Raw genomic sequence first — 24,917 nt, forward strand, 5'->3', positions numbered from 1 at the left:
AATCGATCCTAGGCACCACAAAATCTGATAGTAGGGACTAAACAAATTTTAAATACATTAAATGCAACACATAAAGACCGAAATACCCCTTTTCTTGTTTCCTATGTATGACACTAGTTTTCTAGGCAAGGGCAATTGAAGTATATGTTGCCTTTTAGTCCCTTTTGGCGCCCATGTGAGGGACTAGAGACTAAAGCCATTAGTCCCTACTTTAGTCCTTTCGTTTGGTAAAATAGGGACTAAACAGTACTAAAACCAGGGACTAAAGATTAGTCACTCTAACCAAACGGGTCCTAGTTAGGCGAATAAAGTTTAGGCCCTGTTTGGTTAGAGGGACTAAAGATTAGTCCATCTAACCAAACAGCCATTGCGGTCTGGTTTTTAGTCCTATTTAGTCTCTTTTTTGTCAAATGGAAGAACTAAAATATAGACTAATTGACTTTAGTCTCTAGTCCCTCAAAGAGGTGCTAAAAGAGACTAAAGGAGACTTTTTCCACTTGTTGCGCTCATTTTTTCCATTGACGTCGTACACAACATATAAGGCAAGGGGTATTTCAACTTTGTAAACTGTATTTAATGTGTTGAGAATATGTTTAGTTCATGTAATCAAACATGGTAGGGACTAAAGTTTAGTCCCTAAACTAATAGAACCAAACGAGGACTTAGTCCCTACCCTGTTTGGTTGTAAGGACTAAAAGTATTCAGGCCATTAGTTCACATAAAATAAATAAGGGGCAAAAAATAGAATTAATATGGTTTAGTCTTTTTTAGTCACTCCTTGAGGAATTAGAGACTAAATCACTTTAGACCATGTTTTAGTCCCATTATTTAGCAATATATAGAAATTAAATGAGACTAAAAGAAAGAAATTATTCTTTAGTCACTCAAACCAAACGAGCCTAATACTGAATGTCAAGTTGACGAGGAAATTGCTCATATGCTGCACATGGTACCCCTCAAACTTCAGCAAAGCGCCACCTACACGGAAAGCAACCTCAGAAACCGGACCGCAATGGCCGGTAATTTGGGCCACCAAGCAGGCTTTTGGGCTTCTGCTAGTTGCAAAAGGTAGCTAGAGATTTTTTAAAAACGACCGAAGGTGAAAGAACGCACGCATACTGACTACTGAGGCGTGTTTGATTTTTGGAGCTAATTTTTAGTGCCATTATTTTAGTTTATAAATTACCAAATACGAATATTAAAACAAAAAATTCCGTATTTAATAATTTAGGGATTAAATTTGTTTTCAGTTTCCGTATTTAGGCCCTGTTTCAATCTCGCGAGATAAACTTTAGCAGCTTTTTTTTAGCTACTTTTAGCCGTTTATAATCTAAACAGGAGAGCTAATGGTGGTAATTGAAGCTAAACTTTAGCACTTCAATTCATATAGCTAAAGTTTAGCAGGAAGCTAAAGTTTATCCCGTGAGATTGAAACGGGGCCTTAATAATTTAGGGACTAAGGGCCTGTTCCAATTCCACGAGATAAACTTTAGCTTCTTGCTAAACTTTAGCTATATCAATTGAAATGCTAAAGTTTAGCTCCTTGAAGGTGTTTGGACCATTCTGATAAAGTTTAGCACATTGAAATAAAAAGACACTCATACCCCTAATGCTACATCCTCATATTATTGAATGCACAGTTAGAGAAGGGGTTGGAGGGTAAGGGGTGGAAAATGGTCTCTCTATCCCACATTTAGCTCATTTTAGCACCCTTTGAGCAGCTTATGAGATAATAGGAGCTAAACTTTATCCCATCACTATTAGCTCTACTGTTTAGATCACCTAATAGCTAAAAGTAGCTAAAAAGAAGCTGCTAAAATTTATCTTATAGGATTGGAACAGGGCCTAAAGAAAAGGGATTAAAAATTAGTCCCTAGCTCAGCTACACAAAATAATTTGCTCTTTTGATGAAAACAAAAAAATCATAATAATAATCTTCTATTGCCAAGCTATGTGCTCCTATACGGTATTAAAACCTCAGCAACTCGTCCATGATTTCTGTTCATAGTTGGAAGGATTTTCTCAGTGCAACAAAAGCAACTAAAAATATCGGCGAAACAAGAAAGATGATGTACGGGACGATCTGCTCGATTCCCACCTCCGGCTCTTCTAAGCTCGCGTAGTAATTCTTCTTGCTGCCAAATTTGGTGAAGTACGTCTCGTAGCCTGTGCTTTTGGGCACTGGAATGCTGCTCACCTTCATGAAATCCATTGCCTTCGGGTGGTCAGGAGAAACGAGAAATGTGTCAGTCGAGTCACCAAGGAAGGATAAAGCACATATTCGAAACATAACGTTGCGTGAGCTTGTCATATCTAAGCTAACACTGTGATTTGAGCCTCGCTTCCTGAGTTAAGAAAGGAATAGCTTAGGTCCCGAGACTCACCTGAAAGCTGAACACGAACATGTTTGCTTTCTTGCTGATCTCACTATTCGGGTGGTTTTTAAGTTTGCTATACATGCTCATTGCTTCCTTGGACCTACAAAGAAAAGGTATTCATGATATACATATATGCAACATGAAGGAAACCTCAGATAACCAAACACACAAAGTTAATATTCCAAACTAGGAACAGGCCATACTAACAGTGCAGATGTTACTCTCAATCAAACTGCAGTTTAACCAAAAGAATATACTTTATGGATATCATAAACTGTGTGCTGATCCGTTACTTACAGGAATATAAAACTTCACGAATATATGCAGGGTAAGGGCATAAGACACAGAAAATTAAGGCTACCTGCAAAGTGAATCAAGACAGATGGACCATTGCAGAGCAGCCCTTCCATGAAATTCAGTCTGCACTCAATGAGTAAACAAATATATAGTAGGAAACTGAGAAGGGCACAGCAACGAAAAAATGGCAAAGCAGGAACATATGCAAACTTGAAGTCACATATAACATGAGGAAGAAAGAAAAGAGCTAAAACTCGTCATATTAGCCGAAACATCTAATGGGACAACCATTATATTGCATACTGTTTATACATCGCCAAGGTGCACTACAGATGTGTAGTAAATGTTGAATTTTTTTGGATCTTTCAGAATGTTAGCATAGCGAACAAGTCATGTTTTCAGTGTTTAGCTATATTGCAAAATTAGGAGCTCCATATCCAAAGCAATTAGTTGATTTCACTACTGTAAAGCTAAGTTCAGTTGCAATGATAATGTTCCCGTAGACCCGTACTACCATGAAAAGTAACTGAAAGAAGAATCACAGAACCAGAGGTGTCTGAACAGATCTTCCAAGGAGTAGGTGGGTGATAGAGAATAGGGCTTCCTGAGTTAGGAAGTTGCCGAAGACAGACTTTCATATACTATCACATGGGAGTGCAGTTTTTCTCCCTACTATGTTTATTAAGAAATAAATCTAACAGCGTGAAAGCATGTCTAATTTAAGATTCAACAGTGAAGTACTAGACTTCTCATCAAGAAAAGGGTTCCGTTGAAAATTTCATTTTTCTAGAGTTCCAGAGGAAACTCCAGTCTATCAGCACTGCATTCAGGACCTTTATGGTCTGTTAACGTCCAGGAAAAAACAGCGCAGTTGGCTCAAACCCATCTCATCACCATCTAGGCTCCTAATAAAATACCTCCCGGTTTACATAATTATAGAGGCATTTATATAGGACCAAATCCCTTGGTCATTATCCGGCTGAGCATAGCATCCTTGTTGAAAAGTTCATATTATCACAAGAAACCAACAATTCACTTATGATTCAACCATAGATATACTATATATATCAACCAAACAGCCCTGTTTTCAAGTCGTCGACTAGTCGTCCGGTCGGTCCTGGGAGCTCGACTTGGGGACCGGCTCGACTTTTCTGGCAAGTCGGGCGACTTGTCAACAACTGAAATTTCTGAGTCGACTAGTCGTCGACTTGTTCTAGCTAGTCGGCCGACTTGTCCCCAATTCGGCCCAAGCAGCACAGTACACAACTTAAACCCTAACCTAACCCACAACTAAGTCGCCCCTCATCTGCACATAGCCGCCCGCCCCTCCTCTGCACAGAGCCACACGGCGCCGGCCGCCTCTCACGCCGCCGGCCGCCCCTCCTCTCAAGCCGCCGGCCGGCCCCTCCTCTGCAGTCTACAGTCTGCACGCCGCCCTTATCAATCTGCAGGAACCTAGTGACTTGGTGAGTGCTGCTCCCCCTCTCCCGCCCTCGCAGCAAGCTCGCCCGGCCTCTGCTCACCCTCCCCTGCCCTCTCATCAATCCCCACATAGCAGTCCAACTCAAGCTGGTGCTGGTGGTGAAGAAAATGCAATGGATGATCTTGATTTGGGAGATATTTAGAGTATCTAGTATCTATCTAGCTGCAGCAGCAGCTTAGCTATTTAATGGAGCTTATTTCCTTTCAAGTTTGTGTTAAGGCCCATAAGGCCCATATATTATTGACTGCCTATATATATGCTACAGTACCCTGAGGGGATGATTATCTCACCTAATCCAGGTTAGTCACATGGTAACAGAGCAGGTTAGGGTTAGGGTTTACATCTAAACCCAACCCTGATCCAATTTTTTTTCGGCGCCGTCGCGCCGTCGCTGTGCTGCCCTCGCAGCCAGCTTCTTCCCCTTCTCCGGTTGCTGTCGCGGCCCTCCCTCTCCCGCTCGTCGTCGCGGCCGCGGGCCTCCTTTTCCCGGCCGCCGTCGCGGCCTGCTGTCCGCCGTCGCGGCCTGCTGTCCGCCGTCTGCCGTCCGCCGGATCCAGCCTGCGCATCCACCGTCCGCCGGATCCGCCGTCTCGGTCTGCGCCCCATCTGCTGCTTCATCGTGGATCGAGCTCCCCCTCTTCCTGTGCCCGCCAGGACCGGATCTTGGTCGCCCCGCACGGATCTGTCACGTCCGCCGCCAGGGGCCGTCCGCCGCCCTCTTCCTGTGCCCGCCAGGAGTCCGTTGCTGCTGTCGCTGTGCCTGCCAGGAGCCCGCCATCTCCTTCCTGGTGGTCCGCCGGCTCGGCGGCTGGCCAGCTGCCTGCCGAGTCGAACTGCAGTCTGCAGGGCGCCTTCACCGGATCTGCGCTGTCAGCAATTCTGCGCTGTCTGTCTGATCCGTCTGATCCGGATCTGCGCCCTCGCCACTTCTGTGCCGAGCAGGACTGCAACTCTACACCGTTGCTGCTGTCGCTGCTTCTGCGCAGGTGGCTGCCAGTGATCTCGATTCTCTGCAGCAGGGCATTAACTGCTGTCCATCTCAGCTTCTGCTGCCCAGGATCTTCGCCAACTTGTCCAAGTCGGACTGCTGTCAGCTGCGGCTCTTCTGGTTTGTTTGGTTTCACTTATCTCCATTGAATTCAATATGGCGACAAATGTTATTGTGGTCAATATCACTCTAGATGGTCAAAACTATCCGGAGTGGGCTTTCTGTGTTGAGACTGCACTCCGGGGACATGGATTACTCTTCCATTTGACTGATGCGGCACCTGTTCTTGCTGATGATCGTCGCAATGCTGCTGATATCAAAACGTGGCAACTTAATGATGGTAAAGTGATGGCTGCTATGGTGAACAGCGTCAAACCGTCTATGATTATGAGTTTGTCTAAATTCAAAACTGCTAAATCCATCTGGTCTCATTTGAAGGAGCGTTTTGTTCAGGATAGTGGTGCTCTATTACACACCCTCATGCAGCAGACACATGTTATTGAGCAAAATGATATGAGCATTGATGAGTATTACTCAGCCTTTGATCGCCTGATGAGTGCTTTGACATCAATGGTGCCTGCTTGTACTGCTGATCCATGTCCGGCTCATAAGTTTATTGAGAAGTTCTTCACTTACAGATTTGTTATGGGTGTTCGGGCCGAGTTTGATTCTCTTCGTGCTCGTTTACTTCAGGGCTCTGACACTCTCACAATGGCTAAGGCATTGTCTGATTTACTTGCTGAAGAGACTCGTCTTCACTCACTTTCCTCTACTGGTGGTAATCCTCACAGTGTGTTGGCTGCTGCCCAGAAACCTAAGAATGTTTTTAAGCCTTGTGATCATTGTGGCAAGACCAATCATCGATCTGAGCTTTGCTTTGTCAAGTTTCCTGAGAAGTTGACTGATTTTCGTGCACGACGTGCTGCTCGTGGTCGTGGTCCAGGACCGTCTACTAGAGGTTCAGTTGCTGTTGCTGCCACTTCGTCCGCTTCTACTTCAGAGTCGGCTTGGGTACTTGATTCAGGAGCCTCCTTTCATGTCACGTCTGATCAGTCAAAGTTGGCTTCTACTACACCTGTCACAGATGGTGCTTCAGTGCAGACAGCTGATGGTACTGTATGCCACATTACTCATAAGGGTTCTCTTTCTGATCCTCACTTTACAGTACCTAATATTTTCTTTGTCCCTGACCTATCTATGGATCTCCTTTCGGTAGGTCAAATTACGGATCATAATTGCTTTGTCGGATTTGATGACTCATCTTGTTTTGTACAGGACCTTCGCACAGGGGAAGTGATTGGGACTGGCCGTCGCCGTAGAGCAGCTCCTCGCCTCTACATCTTGGACTCTTTGCGGCTTCCTTCCTTGGCTACATCTCCAGCGCATGTCCTTTCAGCTACCCTTGCTTCTGTTGCGTCTTTTGCCCAGTGGCATCATCGTCTAGGTCATTTGTGTGGCTCTAGATTGTCTACTCTAATAAAGTCAGGTTGCTTAGGTCATACTTCGGTTGAGTCTAATTTTCATTGTAAGGGTTGTCATCTTGGAAAACAAATACAACTTCCATATTTTACTAGTAATTCTCATTCTGTTGAACCGTTTGATTTGGTTCACTCTGATATTTGGGGTCCTGCACCTTTTGTGTCAAAAGGTGGATATAAATACTATGTCATTTTTATTGATGATCATTCTCGCTACACTTGGATTTATTTCATGAAACGCCGTTCTGAGCTGATTTCTATTTATAAAACCTTTGCTCGCATGATTCACACTCAATTTTCCACTCATATTAAAACCTTTCGTTCTGATTCTGGTGGTGAATATTTATCTGATAATTTTCGCCAGTTTTTGACTTCAGAGGGCACTCTTGCTCAGCTTTCTTGTCCTGGTGCTCATGCACAGAACGGTGTGGCTGAACGCAAACACCGTCACATTATAGAAACTGCTCGCACTTTGTTGATATCTTCTTTTGTTCCTTCACATTTTTGGGGTGAAGCAGTTTCTACTGCGGTTTACCTCATCAATAGACAACCGTCATCCAAACTCTCTGGCAAAACACCTGGTGAAGTCCTTTTTGGAACTCCTCCACGTTATGACCACCTTCGAGTTTTTGGATGTACGTGTTATGTACTATTATCACCTCGTGAACGTACTAAGTTGACTGCTCAATCTGTTGAGTGTGTTTTTCTTGGATACAGCCCTGAACATAAAGGCTATCGGTGTTATGATTCATCTTCTCGTCGCATGCGTATTTCTCGAGATGTGAGCTTTAATGAAAACCGACCCTTCTTTTACAACTCTTCCACTCATTCTTCTTTTCATTCCACAGAGTCTACCGCCTTCATGAGCCTTCCTCCCATTTCTGAAACTTCATCAGCATTACCACCTACTGTTTCTACACCCGATGTTCTTATTCCCATCACACCACCTTCCACTTCCACATCATCTCAGTCTTACTCTTCCAAACCACCTGTTACTCAGACTTACATTCGTCGTCCTCGCTCTAATCCCACGGCCAGTCCTGCTGATGATCCTGTTGCCGATACTTGTACTAACAATGATGACTCTCATGTTGTTTTTAATCAGGGGTATCATCTTCGTGACCGTGGCACTATTGCAGCTCCAGAACGTTATGGGTTTTCCCGTGCCGGTGCAGTCATTGCTGAACCATCATCTTATAAAGAGGCTTCTGTTATACCTGAGTGGCAGCGTGCTATGACTGATGAATTAAATGCCCTTCATCGCACATGTACATGGGATGTTGTTCCGTTACCTGCTGGTGTTGTACCTATCACGTGCAAATGGGTCTTCAAAGTTAAAACCAAATCTGATGGGTCTATTGAGCGATATAAAGCTCGTCTTGTGGCCAGAGGTTTTCAACAGACTCAGGGTATTGACTATGATGAGACTTTTGCACCTGTGGCCCATCTGACTACTGTCCGAGCCTTACTTGCTGTTGCAGCCTCATCTTCTTGGAGTATCTCTCAGATGGATGTCAAAAATGCGTTTCTTCACGGTGACCTACATGAGGAAGTCTATATGCATCCACCTCCTGGGATAGAGGTTCCCTCAGGACATGTCTGTCGTCTTCGTCGAGCCTTGTATGGTCTCAAACAAGCTCCTCGTGCTTGGTTTGAGAGATTTGTTTCTGTCATCAAGGCTTGTGGTTTCTATTCTAGTGATCATGATCCTGCATTGTTCATTCATGTGTCTTCACGAGGCCGCACGTTGCTATTACTATATGTTGATGACATGTTGATTACAGGCGATGATCCAGACCATATTGCTCATGTGAAGACGTACCTGAGTAAGGAATTTCAAATGTCTGACTTGGGGGCACTCAGTTATTTTTTGGGCATTGAGGTTTTGCAGACTCAAAATGGTATTTATCTTTCTCAGGCCAAGTACATACAAGACCTTCTTGATCGTTCTGGTCTTAGTGACACTCGCACTGTTGCCACGCCTATGGATCTTCACTTATCTCTTTGTCCGACTGATGGGACACCTTTGGAGGATCCATCTCGATATAGACATCTTGTTGGCAGCTTAGTTTACCTTACTGTCACCAGGCCAGATATTGCTCATGCAGTTCAGATCTTGAGTCAGTTTGTCTCTGCTCCTACATCAGTTCATTATGGGCACCTACTTCGTGTGCTTAGATATTTACGGGGGACAAAAACACAATGTTTATTTTATGACTCAAATTCCCCACTTCAGCTTCATGCTTACTCTGATGCTACATGGGCCAGTGATCCTACAGATCGTCGCTCCATCACTGGTTACTGTATTCTTCTTGGATCATCCCCTGTTGCTTGGAAATCCAAGAAGCAAGCTGCTGTATCTAGATCTAGTACTGAAGCAGAACTTCGAGCCCTGGCTACTACTACTGCTGAGATTATCTGGATTCGTTGGCTCTTGGCTGATCTAGGTGTTTCTTGTGACTCGCCTACTCTTCTTCGCTGTGACAACACTGGAGCTATACAAATCTGTCATGATCCAGTGAAGCGTGAACTCACAAAACACATTGGTGTTGATGTCTCATTCACTAGATCTCATTGTCATCAGAAGACCATTGATCTTCAATATGTGCCCTCAGAATTACAGCTTGCGGATTTCTTCACAAAAGCACAAACTAGGGCACAACATCAGTTTCATCTACTCAAACTCAATGCTTCAAATCCTCCACTTCCGCCTTGAGTTTGACAGGGGGTGTTAAGGCCCATAAGGCCCATATATTATTGACTGCCTATATATATGCTACAGTACCCCGAGGGGATGATTATCTCACCTAATCCAGGTTTAGTCACAGTTTGAACTATATTTTCTTGCTATTTGTTTTCCAATTTGAACTATATGGCTGTTATGACTTATGAGTTTATGACTTACCACTTATGTGGCTGATTTAGTTTAGTTTGAGGCTTCAAATGAGGTAAGATTTGCTGTTTATTTCAGTTTCGTTCAATTTCAGACTTCAAAAGAGATAAAACATCATCTTTCTTCATATATAAATGATATATTGTTTATATGAAGCCATTATATAGGCAAAACAACTACTATATTGGCAAGTCGACGACTAGTCGACTGACTTATCGACTAGTCACCAACTCTGTTTACAAATCGTCCGACTAATCGCGATTAGTCGGGCTGGTCGCCTGTAAGCGGTCGACCAGAGAGACGACGCGATCAGGTTTCCTGGTCGTCCTGATCGTCGCTTAATCGTCCAAATCGGTCGATTAGTCGTCCGATTAACTAGACTCTGGTCGACCAGTGCGCGTGGGCTAAATGTGGCTGTGCTATTGGGCTTCACCGTTTTTTTGGCCCAGTAGCCGCATACATCTGTTGGCGCCCTAAACCCTAAATCCTCCCTGTGCCTGCGCCCCTCTCAAGTTTCTGTCCGGCGGCTGCTGCTCTAGCCTCCAGTCTCCACCGTCCACTGACTCCACCATCGCCGGCGGCTGCCCCTCTGCTCAAGGTCGTCCCTGCCCCCTGCTCAAGGTCGTCCCTGCCCCCTGCTCATCTACAAGGAACAAGATGAGCTCGTCATCCGAAGGTCATCCCTGCTCCCCTCCTTCCCCCTTGTCTGCCCCCTGCACTCTGCAGTTTTACATTCTGCGCAGCACGGCAGTTTCACATTCTGCGCAGCACTCTGCAGTTCTATACCTCTATGTTCTACTGCCTTACTTCAATAGTACTTAGCTTCATCTCTGCCAACCAGTTTCCATCAGCCCAGCAGTAGCATATCTAGTGCCTAGTATTGACTTGACCTCTATCTGTTGACATGTTCAGAGTTTCATGCTGCCGGTGGACGAAGAGGTGCTAATGTTGAGGTCTTATTCCCCGGGTCCAATGTGGTTGGCAGTGGCAGTGCAACTGCAAGTGATTCTGTTCCTCCCGTGACCTCAAATGTTGATAGCACAGGCCCTGCTTCGGCATTATCAGCTGCTGCAGACTCAAAAAGCCTTGCTGAAAAGGCTATTGCAGCACTCCCTCCTGAGCTTAGTGCACAAGCAACTGACCCAAAAAGAAAGGCAAGGTCACAGGACCCAGGATGGAAGTTTGGGTGGTGGCCAGACACAACGAAGAAGGATTTTGTTCAGTGTATTTTCTGTTCGAAGATTGTTCCTTCCGGAATCAAAAGGTTCAAACAGCATCTTGCCGGTGGGTTTGGTGACACCATGAAGTGTGCTAGAGTACCAGAACTGGTTTCAAAGGAAATGCACATGTATTTAAAAAGGAACATGAGACTTGTGATTACTGCTAATACTGAAGAAGGTGAAGAGGGAGAAGAGCGGGATGATGAAGGTCCTGAACCAAGTTCTGGGACAAAAAACAAGCAAACAAAAAAGAAAATTGCCCAAGCTGCCATGTCCTCATTTCTTGTATCTGCTCCTCCAAAACCAAGTACCCAGAAGGCAAGCAAATCAGTGAGTGCCATGCTCTGCAAGACTCCAGAAGAAGTAGTTGCAGAGAGGCATAAAAACAAAACTTCTCAGTCCACCCTTGAGCACTGCACAAAGAAAGGGACACAAGCACAGCAAATTGTTGACGACCATGTAGCTGATTTTCTGTATGAGAACAAGATTCCATTGAATGTCGTAAACTCAAGAAGTTGGAAGATTATGTTGGAGTCTATTGGTCAGTACGGTCCTGGATATCATGGCCCATCGTATCATGAGGCTAGAGTACCTTGGCTTGAAAGGGCAGTGAAGAGAACATCGACATTGAGAGATAAGCACGAAGAGGCTTGGAAGGAATATGGTTGCTCAATTATGTCAGATGGGTGGACCGACACAAGACAACGTCATTTGATCAACTTCCTTGCCAACAGTCCAGCAGGGACATACTTCCTAGGTTCTGTTGATGCATCAAGTGAGGTAGCAAATGCCAATATGTTGGCAGATCCGTTGGAGAAGCAAATAATGAAGGTGGGCAAAGAACATGTTGTCCAGGTGGTAACTGACAATGGAGCCAATTTCAAAGCAGCAGGGCGGATCCTAATGGACAGAATTCCGCATCTGTTTTGGACTCCTTGTGCAGCACATTGTTTGGATCTATTGTTGGAGGATATTGGCAAGATCAAGGAGTTCAACACTTGCATCAATATGGCAAAGAAGGTTTCGAGGTTCCTATACAAGCATGGGCGACTTCACAGCCTAATGAGAGAAAAGCTAGGCGGGGACCTTGTTAGGCCGGGTGTCACTAGATTTGCAACATCATTCTTGACTTTGGCAAGCATGTACAAGCATAAGAATAGATTACAGGGCTTGTTTGTTAGTGATGAATGGAATGGCTCTAAGTTTTCCCTACTTCAGGAAGGTGTACAAGCTGAAAATATTGTCCTTTCTGTATCATTTTGGCAAACTCTTGAAAATTGTCTACGGGCTTCACAACCTCTTCTCATTGCTTTAAGGATTGCTGACGGTGATGAGACGCCAGCAGCTCCAGAGATAATGGCAGCTATGGACAAAGCAAAAGCCACCATACAAGAGTCACTAAAAGAGAAGCCAAGATTACTTGTTGAAGTCATCTCATGCTTTGAGAAGAGGTGGGAAACTCAGATGGAGCAGAAACTATATGGGGCAGCCCTTTATTTGAATCCAGGTAAATTCTTTACCTTGAGGGAGAAAGACAGAAGGCAAGCTGCAAGACTTAGAGCTATGTTCAATGATGTTTTGTGGAAGATGGTCAGTGATGAGGATGAGCAAACAAAGATTAGTAAACAGGCAGATGACTACGAAAGATCCGAAGGGGAATGCTTTTCAAAGGCAGGAGCAATAAGAGAAAGAGAGAAAAAAAGTCCTAGTAAGTAACTGATTTTTGCAGTTATAAGCTTATAGCAGTTTTTAATTTGTTTGCCTGTTTGGAAGTCTAAAACTGACCAAAAAATTGTTGTGTAACAGTCCTATGGTGGGGTGCATATGGAGGACTGGCATATGAACTACAAAGCCTAGCAAAAAGGGTTATAAGCCTCTGTTGTGCAGCTTCTGGTTGTGAGAGAAATTGGTCAGACTTTGCAGCAGTAAGTAACTAAACTAAGTACTGTATTACAAAAAGCCTAGCAAAAAGGGTTTGCTTGTTGATTGATCATTATGTGGCTATGTGCAATTGTGCATTTTCAGGTCCATACAAAAAAGAGGAACCGACTAGAACACCAGAGGCTTAATAAATTGGTCTATGTCAGTTACAACAGAAAGATGGAAAATAGGTTTCGCACACTAAGAGAGCTGGGATCCAAGGGAAAAAGAAGCAACCCACTGGTGCTTGAAGAGTTTATGTGGGAAAATGAATGGGTTGAAGAAAATAATGAAGCTGATGGTGATAGCAGCATATGGCATGCTGTGGATGAGGCATTAGGGGCAACTCATGCTCTCCAAGGCAGAAATTTGCCAAGATTAGCTGCTGCAGGTGCTGCTTCAAGTTCTCGGCCTCAACGAACCTATGTTAGGACAAGGAAGCGTTCAAGAAATGCAGCAGCACAAGATATTGGAGAAGATGATAGTGATGCTCAAGAAGATGGTAATGCTACAGCAGATGCAGAAGAACAACAAGAACAACCACTAGAAGCAACTAGAGATATGGACCAAGATGAATCTGAATCTGGAGGAGGGAAAGCTGCTGCTAATGCTTTTTGCTTGGATGCTGATCTGCTCTAGGTAGCAGACTAGCAGGTACTCTATATTCAGTATATTGTTTCACACTTTCACTTATGTTATATTGTTATGTTACATTCACTTCCAATTGAAAGCTGCTACTGTTATATTTCAGTAATTCAGTTCCGAACTTCCAATTTAATTTCAGTTCTATATGGCTTATATGCCTAGAAATACATATATACATATATATATGGCTTATATGCCTAGGAATATACAAAGGACGACTAGGGACGACCAGAGGCCGACCAGAACCGATTAGTCGGCCGATTAGTCGCCCTAATCGCGATTAGGCGCCTGGTCGGTCCTGTCGGTCGACTAGCTGGTCGCCCGACTTGAAATCAGTGGTCACCAAGTCGGTACCTTGTCGACTCGACTCGACTTACCGACTTGAAAACCTTGCCAAACAGATTCAATAACTTTTCTTGTACATGCAGTATAGTAATACCTTAAAGTCCACAGCGTCCATCACTTTTTCATAATAAGGTAATGCTTGTTTAAGCCTTCCAGTATTCATCATCTCATCACCTTCCCTCAAGGCCTTCCATATGACAATTTTACAAATACGTAACAAATACATGTGCATTAAAGCAAAGATGAAAACTGCAAAAGTCCAAGATGTTAGAAGGACTAGGTACAGAAAACAGAAGGAGATCCTCAGTGCAAATTAATCAGACACTGGCATTTAATACATATTTTATATACTACACAAATAACTTTATAATATTCTGGCAACCAAATTCAAAACTGGCAACCAGTTTGAAAAATGCTGGAATTTCACCAAAACAGACCAATTTCCATGGTAATCAGAAACCATTGATGAGTTGCAAATGGAGCCTGAATGTGGTAAAGGAAAAACATGTTGGGCGTTCTCTAGGTCAAAGTGGGCGATAGGCTCTTATTCTCTATTCTTTTTTTCTTTTTCTAAACATCAGTCAATTTTACTACTTATATGTCAAGCATGACCTAATATAGCCCTCTTATTGTGTCCCCTCTCTGTTTTTAGGCAAGAGCCCCACATACAAAACTTTCCAACGCTAACAAGCAATTGCTTCTCATTGTCCCAAGTTCATGAGCGAGCAGTGCATATAAGCACATGAATCATCTAAAAATTCATATATGTGCAGATGTAAAATCATACTGGAATTAACATATACAGAATCACAAAAACATAAACAGTTTTTCTAGTATGCTGATCCCATTAACTCCAGAATATAGCACTCTCATGTATTATGATCTGCACTTGAAGCATTTATATTTACTTTTCAGTTTATGCTTACATTCACTCTCTGTTAATTCTGATCCTTCCCAACAATGCATAGTATGCATTTCTATGATTGATGTTGACATGTAGTCAAATAACAAAACAATAAAAGGTTCAAGCAATCTACCAGTACCCTCACAGTTCAATAGCCAGAATAAAAGTTGAGTCTTGTTGAAAACAATGAAACAAGAACAAATTGTACTGAACAATAAGCCATCATGCAAAATAACTAACATAATATAAACATGAAATAAAATAAAATCTGAAGATTACTCCCATCCATTACATAGAAGTCCTTTAAAAGTGCAGTCATTAAAGGGGTAACTATATAAGAAAGGTCAAGCTAAATCACTGGAGTTTCAACTTAAGTGGAGTAATGTTTCCATCAGTACCTTGATGCACTCTGCTTTTGTCTTTGCATCGATTACCATGTTCTGTCGATTCCTATATGCAGCTATTAGCTCTTTGGTGCGCTTATCTTTGGCTGCCTTTTCTTCTGCACTTTGAGTCTCTCCACCAAGGCGTATATTTCTTCCACCGCCATACTAGAAGGAAAGGTTATGGCAAAACCAGAATCAGGGAAACACAGCAAGCCCACAAAGCATTTCACAATTAATCAAGCTCCATCAGGAATTAATGGCATATATCATAGAACAGCCACAGTTTACAAACATGCAGTATATCAGTATCAGCTAACTGAAACCAAAGAAAGATACGGGGGAAAGCAATATATCATGGAATGATTTTTAAGTTTATTTCAGATGTTATCTCTCAGCCTATCAACAAAACAAGATCAAAAGTTATATAGCAAGAGAGACAAATTTAAAAGTGGTTCCATGAAATGTTGCTTAGCGATCTTTTAAAGACTGACTATCCATGTCAATCCACTCTTGTAGTGGATTGCTATTTCTGATCCTGAAAGTGATTCTTGGACAACGGCTGATGAGCCATGTAGCATGTAATGAATCAAATAAAATGACTCAGAATTCCAGTCTAGTAGTTCAAACTAGTTTTAGCGACAGATTGCCATCCAAATTCCTGAAAATAAGTTTATGGTTATTGATGTCCAAACTTATGTGAGTAGCTTGTTGGCAAGAGTGGCATGGTAGTGGGTTTATAAATTAGAGTCAGTATGGAGATTCTAAGAGAACATTTACCACAAATAAAGTAGAAAATCATAACATGATGGATACAAGGGGAAAATGCAACAGGCTGATAATTTCACACTCGAGATAGTAAAGGTCATATTACACAGCCACATATTTCCGATCAATAGACAATTCTTGTTACATTAAAGGTAGTAAAGAGATTTTAAGATCAAAAGTGAATCTAAATGACCATAATCACTCTGGTAGTATTTTGTTTAAAGTGAATATGTGTTTCCATAGGGAAATTGACAAGGAGAAAACGCTCATATCATTACTAGATGATTGATTTCTCCACAGAAGTTCCAATTATCTTTGGAAATAATTGAATATACCTTGTACAGCTTATTGAAATGAATTTGTGTTTGTTATTGTTATTCTTCGAATCATAGTTCAACATTACAGTAAAGCTCGCACATACTAGATTTTTTTTGTATTCGGAAGTACAAGAAAGATGCAAATACAAAATGTGAGATGCTACAACTATATCTTACCGCCTTTGAAATATTTTGTGGCCTCGGAAACATTCCCCATGATCTAACTGTGGGTCTATAAACATCTTCATCTTCTTCAGTCTCAATAACAGTTGAAGGGGGTGCTATCCCAGCCTTGTCAGCTTCATTTGGTTTAGTAGTCGATTGAGATGCTTCCCCTGACTCCCCGTTGTCTACCGGTTGGATTTCAGTTCGGCGAGGAGACTTGTCAAATTTGCTGGGGTCTCCAACTATTATGTCCACCTCAGGAAAATCGTCATCTCGTAAAGGCTCAAAAGCTGGAGCCAGCCCAGGTGGTAGACCTTTAGAACGTTTTTTCTCAAAGAAGTCGAGACCCAAAAAATCAGCCTCATCAAACTCGTACCCTCCTCTCTTGCCAAACGAGACTTCTTCACTAATTAGGGCATTCTGACCTAAAAAAAGCCATGGACAGTACAAATAAAAACATATGGCATTGATGAAGAGGATCAAAACACCGTTCCTAAAATCATTTCCAATTGTCCGGGTCCAAATCGAATTCATCTTTTATATTGGAAATGCTATTGCAGTAGTAATGAGCATTAGTAACATCACTGAAACACGGACATGAGAGCGTTCCCGTACATACCAGATACTACCATCTACCCTAACCATTCTTCGGTTCAATTCATGGGACTTAAACTAACTCACCAAAATCCGGCGAGCCTCCCAGCAGCGGGGAGTCACCACCAGCCGCGCCCGCTCCGGCCCCGTTGCCGTTTCGGTACTCCAACGCCCGCTTAAAAGCCTCCTTACTGCCGGGCTCACTGACCGAAGCCTGCGGCTGCGACGGTGGTGAAGACTGTGGCGGCGGCGTGGGAGGCGGGGCCGGCGCCGGGCTCGGGCTCGGGCTGTGACTGTCCCTCCCCTTCTTGTATGCGGCAGCGCGGGCGAAAGCGAGCTTGATGGGGTCCGGCTTATCGTCCCCGTCGGGCGGAGGTGGTGGCGAGGCCGTGGCAGATGAAGAGAGCGGGGGGAGTTTCTGCGATGACAGGTTGAGGGCCTTGGGGGCGGCCGCGGCGAGGGGTTTGCGGATGTGGGCGGGAGGGAAGGTGAGGCGGCGCGGGGGCGTGGACGAGAGGATGGAAGATGCCGCGCCCGCCGCCGCCGCCGCCGCCATCGTTTTGGCGAATTGGCGTACGATCCCGGCGGGATAGCAGGTGATGGGTGGCGGCAGGGGACGGACGGCGACAAGCCGAGCGTTTGTTATCCGTTGCCCGCGCGGCGCGGGGAAGACTCGAGGCACGATTTTTTTGTGTGGTAGTCTTCTTACGTAATACGTATACCGGTGTTAGAATTAGACTTCAATGCATTGTATCTCTGCTCGATTTGTCAATAAGGTGCAGATTTTTTTTTTGTGTGTGTGTATTCCATTGAGGGGGAGAAATAAATATCGTCACAGTCTATGCACAACAAATCTGTATATTTTTTGTTCATTTCTTTGACCATCACATAGTTTTCTATGTATACCTGTTTCCTGCTTGACAATTGACATGATGCAATTTTGAGAAGTTGTGAGCACGGTGAGAAGAGACAAACTTCCCTCAATCTCCGGGCGCCATTGGACGGCTTTTTGTACTTCTGGCCATCAAAAACTGCTGCGGACTGACAAACGCTCAGCTTTTCAGCCAGGTTCTATAATATTCGTTTGGGTAAAAATCATTTAAAATCAACATAAACACATAATCGGTTGAGTCGTTGTAATAGTAGAAATCCGTCACTTTCTAGATCCTGAGTCCTATAGATAATTTTATATTTTTTTCCGCACGTAATCTTAATGATATTCAGATTCTCCCCACAGCCAGATTCTTCCCACAACCAGATTCTTCGCACGTAATTTTATGTCTGTTTGGCCACAGGTATAGCAATTTGAAAAGGTAAATATGAATACTAATATGGTTCACATGAATCCACACCGTGGACGTGAAAACTGAGATCTCAGAAAGTGAGGAAGTATCTGGTATAGTTTGAGACTCCATTTTATGTCACTGTCGCCTAGGATCCACCCGTCAGATATCCTCTTCGCCCTTCCTATACAGTTTGGCATTCGTTTGTGTATGGTGCAGCGAACAGTATGCAAGGCTTTCAGCCTTTGCAGTTCATACGGAGATTTATATTATATATGAAGACCCAGCAGGCTAGTGCAGTTGTCTTACTCTTACCTGTTCAATGCACCATCCAGTTCGCCTAAAAAAATTCAGGAACTGACTGGCAGAGATACCTAAGATCTTATTCGGTTATTCCAATTACATATAGATTTGAGTGTATTGGAATGTGTAGAATAGTGAACCCATGACCCTAAACAGAGTTGGGAGTAGTATTAATAGACTCAGTATATGGGCCAGGCCCATTACAGTGAGGGTGATACGGTGATTACAAGGGGAACATCCCAAACCCTAGACGGATAGTCTAACACTCCCGCAGTCACAACTCTATCCTGTACAGATGTTGAGACTGGATCGAAAATCTAAAAATACACTCGACACTAACCCATTGGTGAAGATGTCGGCGAACTGCAGCGTGGTGGGGACGCTGAGAACCCGAACGTCACCGGCAGCGACACACTCGCGGACGAAGTGCAGGTCGATCTCTACGTGCTTCGTGCGCTGATGTTGCACGGGGTTGGTGGAGAGGTAGACCGCACTGACGTTGTCGCAGTAGACGAGGGTGGTGCGCTGGAGGGGACTGTGGAGCTCGTGGAGGAGCTGGCGCAGCCAGGAGGCCTCTGCCACACCGTTGGCCACGGCACGGTACTCGGCCTCAACGCTGGAGCGAGAGACGACAGGCTGCCGCTTGGCGGCCCAAGAGACGAGGTTGGCGCCCAGGAACACGGCGTAACCGGAGGTGGACCGACGCGTGTCGGGGCAGCCAGCCCAGTCAGCGTCGGTGTAGACCACGAGCTCCGACGTCGGGGATGGGCGGAGTAGGAGGCTGTAGTCGAGGGAGCCACGGAGGTAGCGCAGAATCCGCTTGAGCGCAGTGAGATGGGGCTCCCGCGGAGTGTGCATATGCAGGCACACCTGCTGGACGGCGTAAGCGATGTCGGGCCTGGAGAACGTGAGGTACTGGAGTGCGCCGGTGAGGCTCCGGTAGGACGTCACGTCGGCGACCGGAGGCCCGTCGTCCTCAGAGAGCTTAGCCTGAGTGTCGACAGGCGTGGAGCAGGGCTTGCAGTCAGACATGCCAGCCCACTCCAGGATGTCGATGGCGTACTGGCGTTGGTGGAGGAAGAGACCCTGAGGCCGGCGCTCGGCGGTGATGCCGAGGAAGTGGTGTAGGGGCCCCAGGTCCTTCATCGCGAACTCCCGCTGAAGGGCGACGATCGTGCGGTGTAGAAGGTCGGCGGTGGATGCCATGAGCACAATGTCGTCGACGTAGAGCAGGAGGTAGACGGTGTCGTCGCCGCGCTGGTAGATGAACAGGGACGTGTCCGACTTGGCCTCGACGAAGCCGATGGAGGCCAGGTAAGAGGCGAAACGACTGTACCATGCCCGTGGCGCCTGCTTGAGGCCGTACAGGGACCGATTCAGCCAGCAAACCAGATCCGGACGGTCAGCGTCGACGAAGCCAGTGGGCTTACTGCAGTAGACAGTCTCCGTCAGAGTGCCATGGAGGAAGGCATTCTTGACGTCGAGCTGATGGATCGCCCAGTCGCGGGAGAGGGCGAGGGAGAGGATGGCGCGAACAGTGGCGAACTTGACGACGGGGCTGAAGGTCTCGTCGTAGTCCACTCCGGGGCGTTGGGTGAAGCCCCGAAGGACCCAACGGGCCTTGTAGCGGTCGAGGGACCCGTCCGAGTTCAGCTTGTGGCGAAATAGCCACTTGCCGGTGACCACGTTGGTGCCTGGTGGACGCGGCACCAGGTTCCAGGTGTGGTTGGCCAAGAGGGCCGCGTAATCCTCCTCCATAGCACGACGCCAATGTGGGTCGGCGAGGGCAGTGCGAACGGAGGAGGGCACCGGGGAAGCGTCGGGTGGAGTGTTGGACGTAGCAGCTGCCAGGATCAGTCGGTTGACGGGGCGAAGAACGCCAGCGGCGCGCCGAGTCACCATCGGGTGGACGTGATCGGGGTCGCGGTGGATGGCGACCGGGTGGTATATGGACGACTCGGAGCGCACCGCCGGGACGTCAAGAGCGTCGGGTATGGTCGGCTCGCGGCGGTGATAGACGACGGTGGGGTCGGCGAATCGGGTCGTGCTCGTCGACGGGCCCGAGTCGGGGTGCGCCGAGGAAGTGGCATGGCCGCGGCGATGGTAGACGAGGGCGGGGTTGGCGAAGCGAGCCGGGGTCGACGGAACCGCGCGTGGCGGGGTCGACGGGGCCGCGCGTGGCGCAGGCGTGGTCGACGGGGCCGCGCGTGGCGCAGGCGTGGTCAACGGGGCCATGTGTGGCGCAGGCATGATCGCCGTTGCCGCGCGTGGCGCAGGTGGGGTCGACGGGGCCGCGCGTGGCGCGGAAGAGGTCGTGCGCGGTGGCGTCGTGGCTACACGAGGAGCAGGTAACGGCGCAAGACGAGGCGCCGGGGGTGGGAGGGGAATCGGATCAGACTCGAGGAGGGAGTCGAGATCGGTGGGTGGGGTGGAGCCAGCAAGGGGAAACACATCTTCGTCGAAGACGACGTGACGAGAGATGATGATGCGATGGGAGGTGAGGTCCAGACACCGGTACCCCTTGTGGTCAGGAGAGTAGCCAAGGAATAGGCAGCGGGTGAAGCGAGGAGAAAGCTTATGAGGGGCGGTAGCGGAAGTGTTAGGGTAGCAGGCACAGCCGAACACGCGAAGGTGGTCATAGGAAAGGGCCGTGCCATATAGGGCGAAGTGAGGGGTAGGGTGGCGCACCGCCTTCGAGGGAAGGCGGTTGAGGAGATGGGTGGCAGTGTGTAGGGCCTCTGCCCAGTAGCTGGCAGGGAGAGACGCCTGGAAGAGAAGGCAGCGGAGCATATTGGTGGTGGTGCGGATCATGTGTTCGGCTCGGCCGTTCTGTGCAGAGGTGTAGGGGCACAAGAGACGCAACTGGACGCCGTGAGTGAGGAAGAAAGAACGGGAGGCGTTGTTGTCGAACTCGCGACCATTGTCACACTGCAGAGCACGGACCGAGCGACGAAACTGAGTGGATACCCAGGCGAAGAAATGTGTGAGGGTGGGGAATGTGTCGGACTTCAACCGAAGTGGGAAAGTCCAGAGAAAATGGGAAAAATCATTCAAAATCACCAAATAGTATTTATAACCAGAAAGACTGAGTACAGAGGAGGTCCAAAGATTACAGTGAACCAGGTCAAAAGCCTGCTCAGCCCGAGAAGAAGTAGTAAATGGGAGACGAGTATGTTGGCCTAACTGACAAGCATGGCAGAGACCCTCAAAATGTCCCCTACTACATGAAGGATCGAGACTACTGGTAATCTTGGTCATGATGTCGGGTCCTGGATGGCCGAGACGACGATGCCAAGTGGTAGAGGAGGTGGTGGAGACCAGGACAGGAGGGCTGGAGCGTGTAGAGCGGCCCCGAGCTGTCACAGCGGGCGAGAAGGGTCCTGGTGGCCAGATCCTTCACAGAAAAACCAGAGGGGTCAAACTCGATGGAACAGGAGTTATCAGTGGTGAATCGACGGACAGAAAGAAGATTATGAGTGATGTGGGGAGCTACGAGAACATCGCTGAGGTAGAACGGCCCAGGGAGAACCGAGGCACCTACTGAGGTGACTGGCAGAGTGGAACTGTTGCCAACGACGATCGAGGATGGGTGAGAGGGGAGGGGGTGAGAGCGAGAGAGCGTGCATGTCGTGGGAGTGGTGTGGTACGAGGCACCGGAGTCGATCACCCAGTCGGAGGGGGGAGGGGTCATCGCCATGGTGCTGAAGGCAGCAGCGGCGGGCAGCAAAGGGCTGCTGGCGGCGGCGGCGAAGGGAGAGGAGGGCGCGGGCGTGCGTGCTGCGCGAGCACGGCGCCAACAGGGCACGCTGGGAGGAGGCGCAGACGGCAGGAGGTGGCGGGCGGCTTGCCGGCGTTGAGGGAGAGGGAGGAGGCGCCGGCGGCTGGGCAGGGAGGGAGAGGGAGGAGGCGCTGGCGGCTGGGATGGAGGGAGAGGGAGGAGGCGCCGACGGCTGCAGTGGAAGGAGAACCTAAACCTAATTTGATACCATGTAGAATAGTGAACCCATGACCCTAAACAGGGTTGGGAGTAGTATTAATAGACTCAGTATATGGGCCAGGCCCATTATAGTGAGGGTGATACGGTAATTACAAGGGGAACATCCCAAACCCTAGACGGGTAGTCTAACAGAATGAATTGAGAAAGATTTTAACTTACTATGGATTTAAATCTGCTCAATACCACCCAATCCACATGTGTTATGGGTGAAACAAACAAGCCGTAAACAAATGCAAATACAATCTCTCTCTACAGGGGCTGGCAAAAGACCAATGACATTCGTACAAACGAGCATTTTTTATTATATACCTCTCTCTATCCTTACAATTGTGATTTTACTCTTCCGTTTTGAAAATATAGCTCTGTCACCGTTACGTGTTGTTGACAATGTTAAATTTAATGAAAAAAGCAAAATGTCCATACAATTATTGTGATTTTATTCCTCGTTGTATTATCTTGATTTTATCGGGTTGCGGCCGTACAGGATAGAAGGGAGCTAGTTCGAAACTTTCATCTATTTCTTTTTACATTTTTTTATGTTTCAATCATTAATTTTGATTCTCACTAATGACAAACGAGAAGTAAGATCATAAAGTTGGATAATAAAAGGTAAAATCATAATTACAAGGCCAGTGAAGTGTATAATCGCACTTTCCATTTACATAACGAGGGAGGGGTGTGCATGTAGGCAATAGACAAATACTACTCGACTTGCTCGTTCCCTACTTATTTGATAAAAGTAATAGGAGTCGACAATCGTTGATTAAACCCATATCTCCAAATAATAACCTTGATTTGATTTGTGAATTCCCTTGGCATCACCACCAATCAAAAAAGTTACAAAACTTTGAGATTTTTGCGGACATTGATATACATGACACAAACTTGCATGATGTACGCTAGTGGGATATAAGACCGTGTCCAGCAATTCACCCGGTCACTCAAAACACTGTTCTACACTTTTCGCAGAGTGAAGTTTGATTATAGGAATGAGAATAGAGGTAAGCTTCTGGAGATAGCCTAATAAACCAAGATAAATCACTTGGACCAGGGACAAGCATACGTTGTTGTCATGATGTGCAGATGCACCCAAAAACGCAAAATTCATAGATTTAGTTAAAATCTCACTGTATATACATGTATTCGATGTAGCTTTACCATTGACACGGGCGAAACCAATTAGAATTACTTCTTGTTAAAAGACGCGAGGGATTCGAGCCCTCCCCGCGTTCCACGGACGTCTTCACTAACGCGCACGCGACGCGTGCCCCACGTCTCGGACCCGAAATCCTTAATTCAATTCAGCGAACCAGGACCGTGCGTGAGCTTACGTCCGTGCCTTCCTCTCTACCTCTCTGACCCAGCACCAACCACTCACCAGATCTCGGGAGGAGAGGACACGGAGCCCTTCAACAAGGCGGAGCTCCTGGCGCTCCCACCGTCCCTCGCGAGCCTCACCGCCTCACTTCAAGAAATCCTCCTCCCAACCACCGCCAGTACCTCCAGCTCTCATGTCGGCTCCCCACCTCCGCCTACACCGCCGCTGGCATAGGCGACGTCGAGCGACGAAACCCTAACGTCCAGCCCGTTCTTTCCCCATGACCCCTCCCCACACCCACCGACGCTGCCAGGTGTGGATGCGCCCGTGTCGCCACCGTTGCAGCCGAGCGACACCCTCGACGACGACAAGGACGACGAGGACGACGAGTTCGACCCGCTGTTCTCGGAGACCACCGGCGGCGCGAGGTCTTCGGCTGGCGGCTCGCGGGGCGCGTGCAGGGGCTCGGCGCGGGGCGGCTCGGCTTCCTGCTCGGGCGTCGAGCGCGCGCGGCGCGGCGCTGGGTGCGCGCGGGCGGGGCCTGGCGCGTAGGGCGCTTGGAGCGTCGGGTTGTCGGGCGGTCGGCGTCGAGCGCGCAGGGCAGGGCGCGTCGGGGCTTCACTCGGGCGCGGTTCTAGCGCGGCTTGGGCGAGCGGCTCGACGGGCAGGGGCGCGGTCCTTGGCGGCTTCGCGCGGTGAAGAGAGCAGAGAGAGGAGAGAGGAAGGTGGGAGAGAGGGAGGAGCAGAGGATAGAGGGAAAAGAGGGAGCAGGTGGCGGCTGGGAGGATGGCAGGGGCGGCTTCCACAGGGAAAATGGCGGCTAGGGTTAGGATGTTGGGCCTAATGGGCCTTAGGTTAGTTAGTTTTTTTATTTCTTTTTTTTATTTTCAAATTTCGAAATAAATATTAAATAACCCTAAAATTCTTAATGTTTAAACCAAAACTATTTATAAAATATTTATTTTTGGGACTAATAATTATATTATTAATTTACTAGGATTTCCATTTAACAAGAAATGCTATTCAGTGACCAAAATCAATCATGAGCATTCCAAAAATTATTCCAAATGAAATAAATAACAAACACTTAAAAGAAAATTAATTACCATAAATATCATTAATAACTAAATGTATTATTTTTATTTGATCACTTTCATAGTGTCACAATTCCATAGCGCCTTGGTTTAGCAAACATGTGTGCAAGATAGGGACCACAGGTTTGATAAAATAGCTTTGGT

The 24,917-nt window shown here is 46.7% G+C and overlaps 2 protein-coding genes and 1 pseudogene across 4 annotated transcripts; 2 read left to right on the forward strand and 1 right to left on the reverse strand.

The window, feature by feature from the left end:
- Positions 1–1,806: 1,806 nt before the first annotated feature.
- On the reverse strand, positions 1,807–17,518 carry LOC103635555 (protein ENL). Of its 3 annotated transcripts, XM_008657984.4 has the most exons (8): positions 16,866–17,483; positions 16,197–16,609; positions 14,950–15,102; positions 13,742–13,834; positions 2,740–2,798; positions 2,385–2,478; positions 2,099–2,215; positions 1,807–1,998 (listed from the first exon to the last, which is right to left on the reverse strand). In XM_008657984.4, exons 1-8 carry the CDS (start codon positions 17,332–17,334, stop codon positions 1,978–1,980), a joined length of 1,419 nt encoding a protein of 472 aa, XP_008656206.1. In that variant the 5' UTR covers positions 17,335–17,483; the 3' UTR covers positions 1,807–1,977. The 3 variants fall into 3 exon arrangements, with proteins under 3 accessions (XP_008656206.1, XP_020397998.1, XP_008656204.1); XM_008657982.4 differs by having other exon boundaries at positions 1,847–2,215; positions 16,866–17,518; XM_020542409.3 differs by lacking the exon at positions 13,742–13,834 and having other exon boundaries at positions 1,820–2,215; positions 16,866–17,484.
- Positions 12,235–13,407, forward strand: LOC103635554 (uncharacterized). Its single transcript, XM_020542408.2, has 3 exons — positions 12,235–12,445; positions 12,544–12,662; positions 12,763–13,407. Exons 1-3 carry the CDS (start codon positions 12,301–12,303, stop codon positions 13,294–13,296), a joined length of 798 nt encoding a protein of 265 aa, XP_020397997.2. The 5' UTR covers positions 12,235–12,300; the 3' UTR covers positions 13,297–13,407.
- Positions 17,519–23,745: 6,227 nt separating the features above from the next.
- Positions 23,746–24,503, forward strand: LOC103635556 (uncharacterized; annotated as a pseudogene).
- The last annotated feature ends 414 nt before the right edge of the window (positions 24,504–24,917 follow it).

The sequence above is a fragment of the Zea mays genome, chromosome 8, assembly GCF_902167145.1.
Source record: "Zea mays cultivar B73 chromosome 8, Zm-B73-REFERENCE-NAM-5.0, whole genome shotgun sequence".
In the NCBI taxonomy this organism is placed as follows: domain Eukaryota; kingdom Viridiplantae; phylum Streptophyta; class Magnoliopsida; order Poales; family Poaceae; genus Zea; species Zea mays.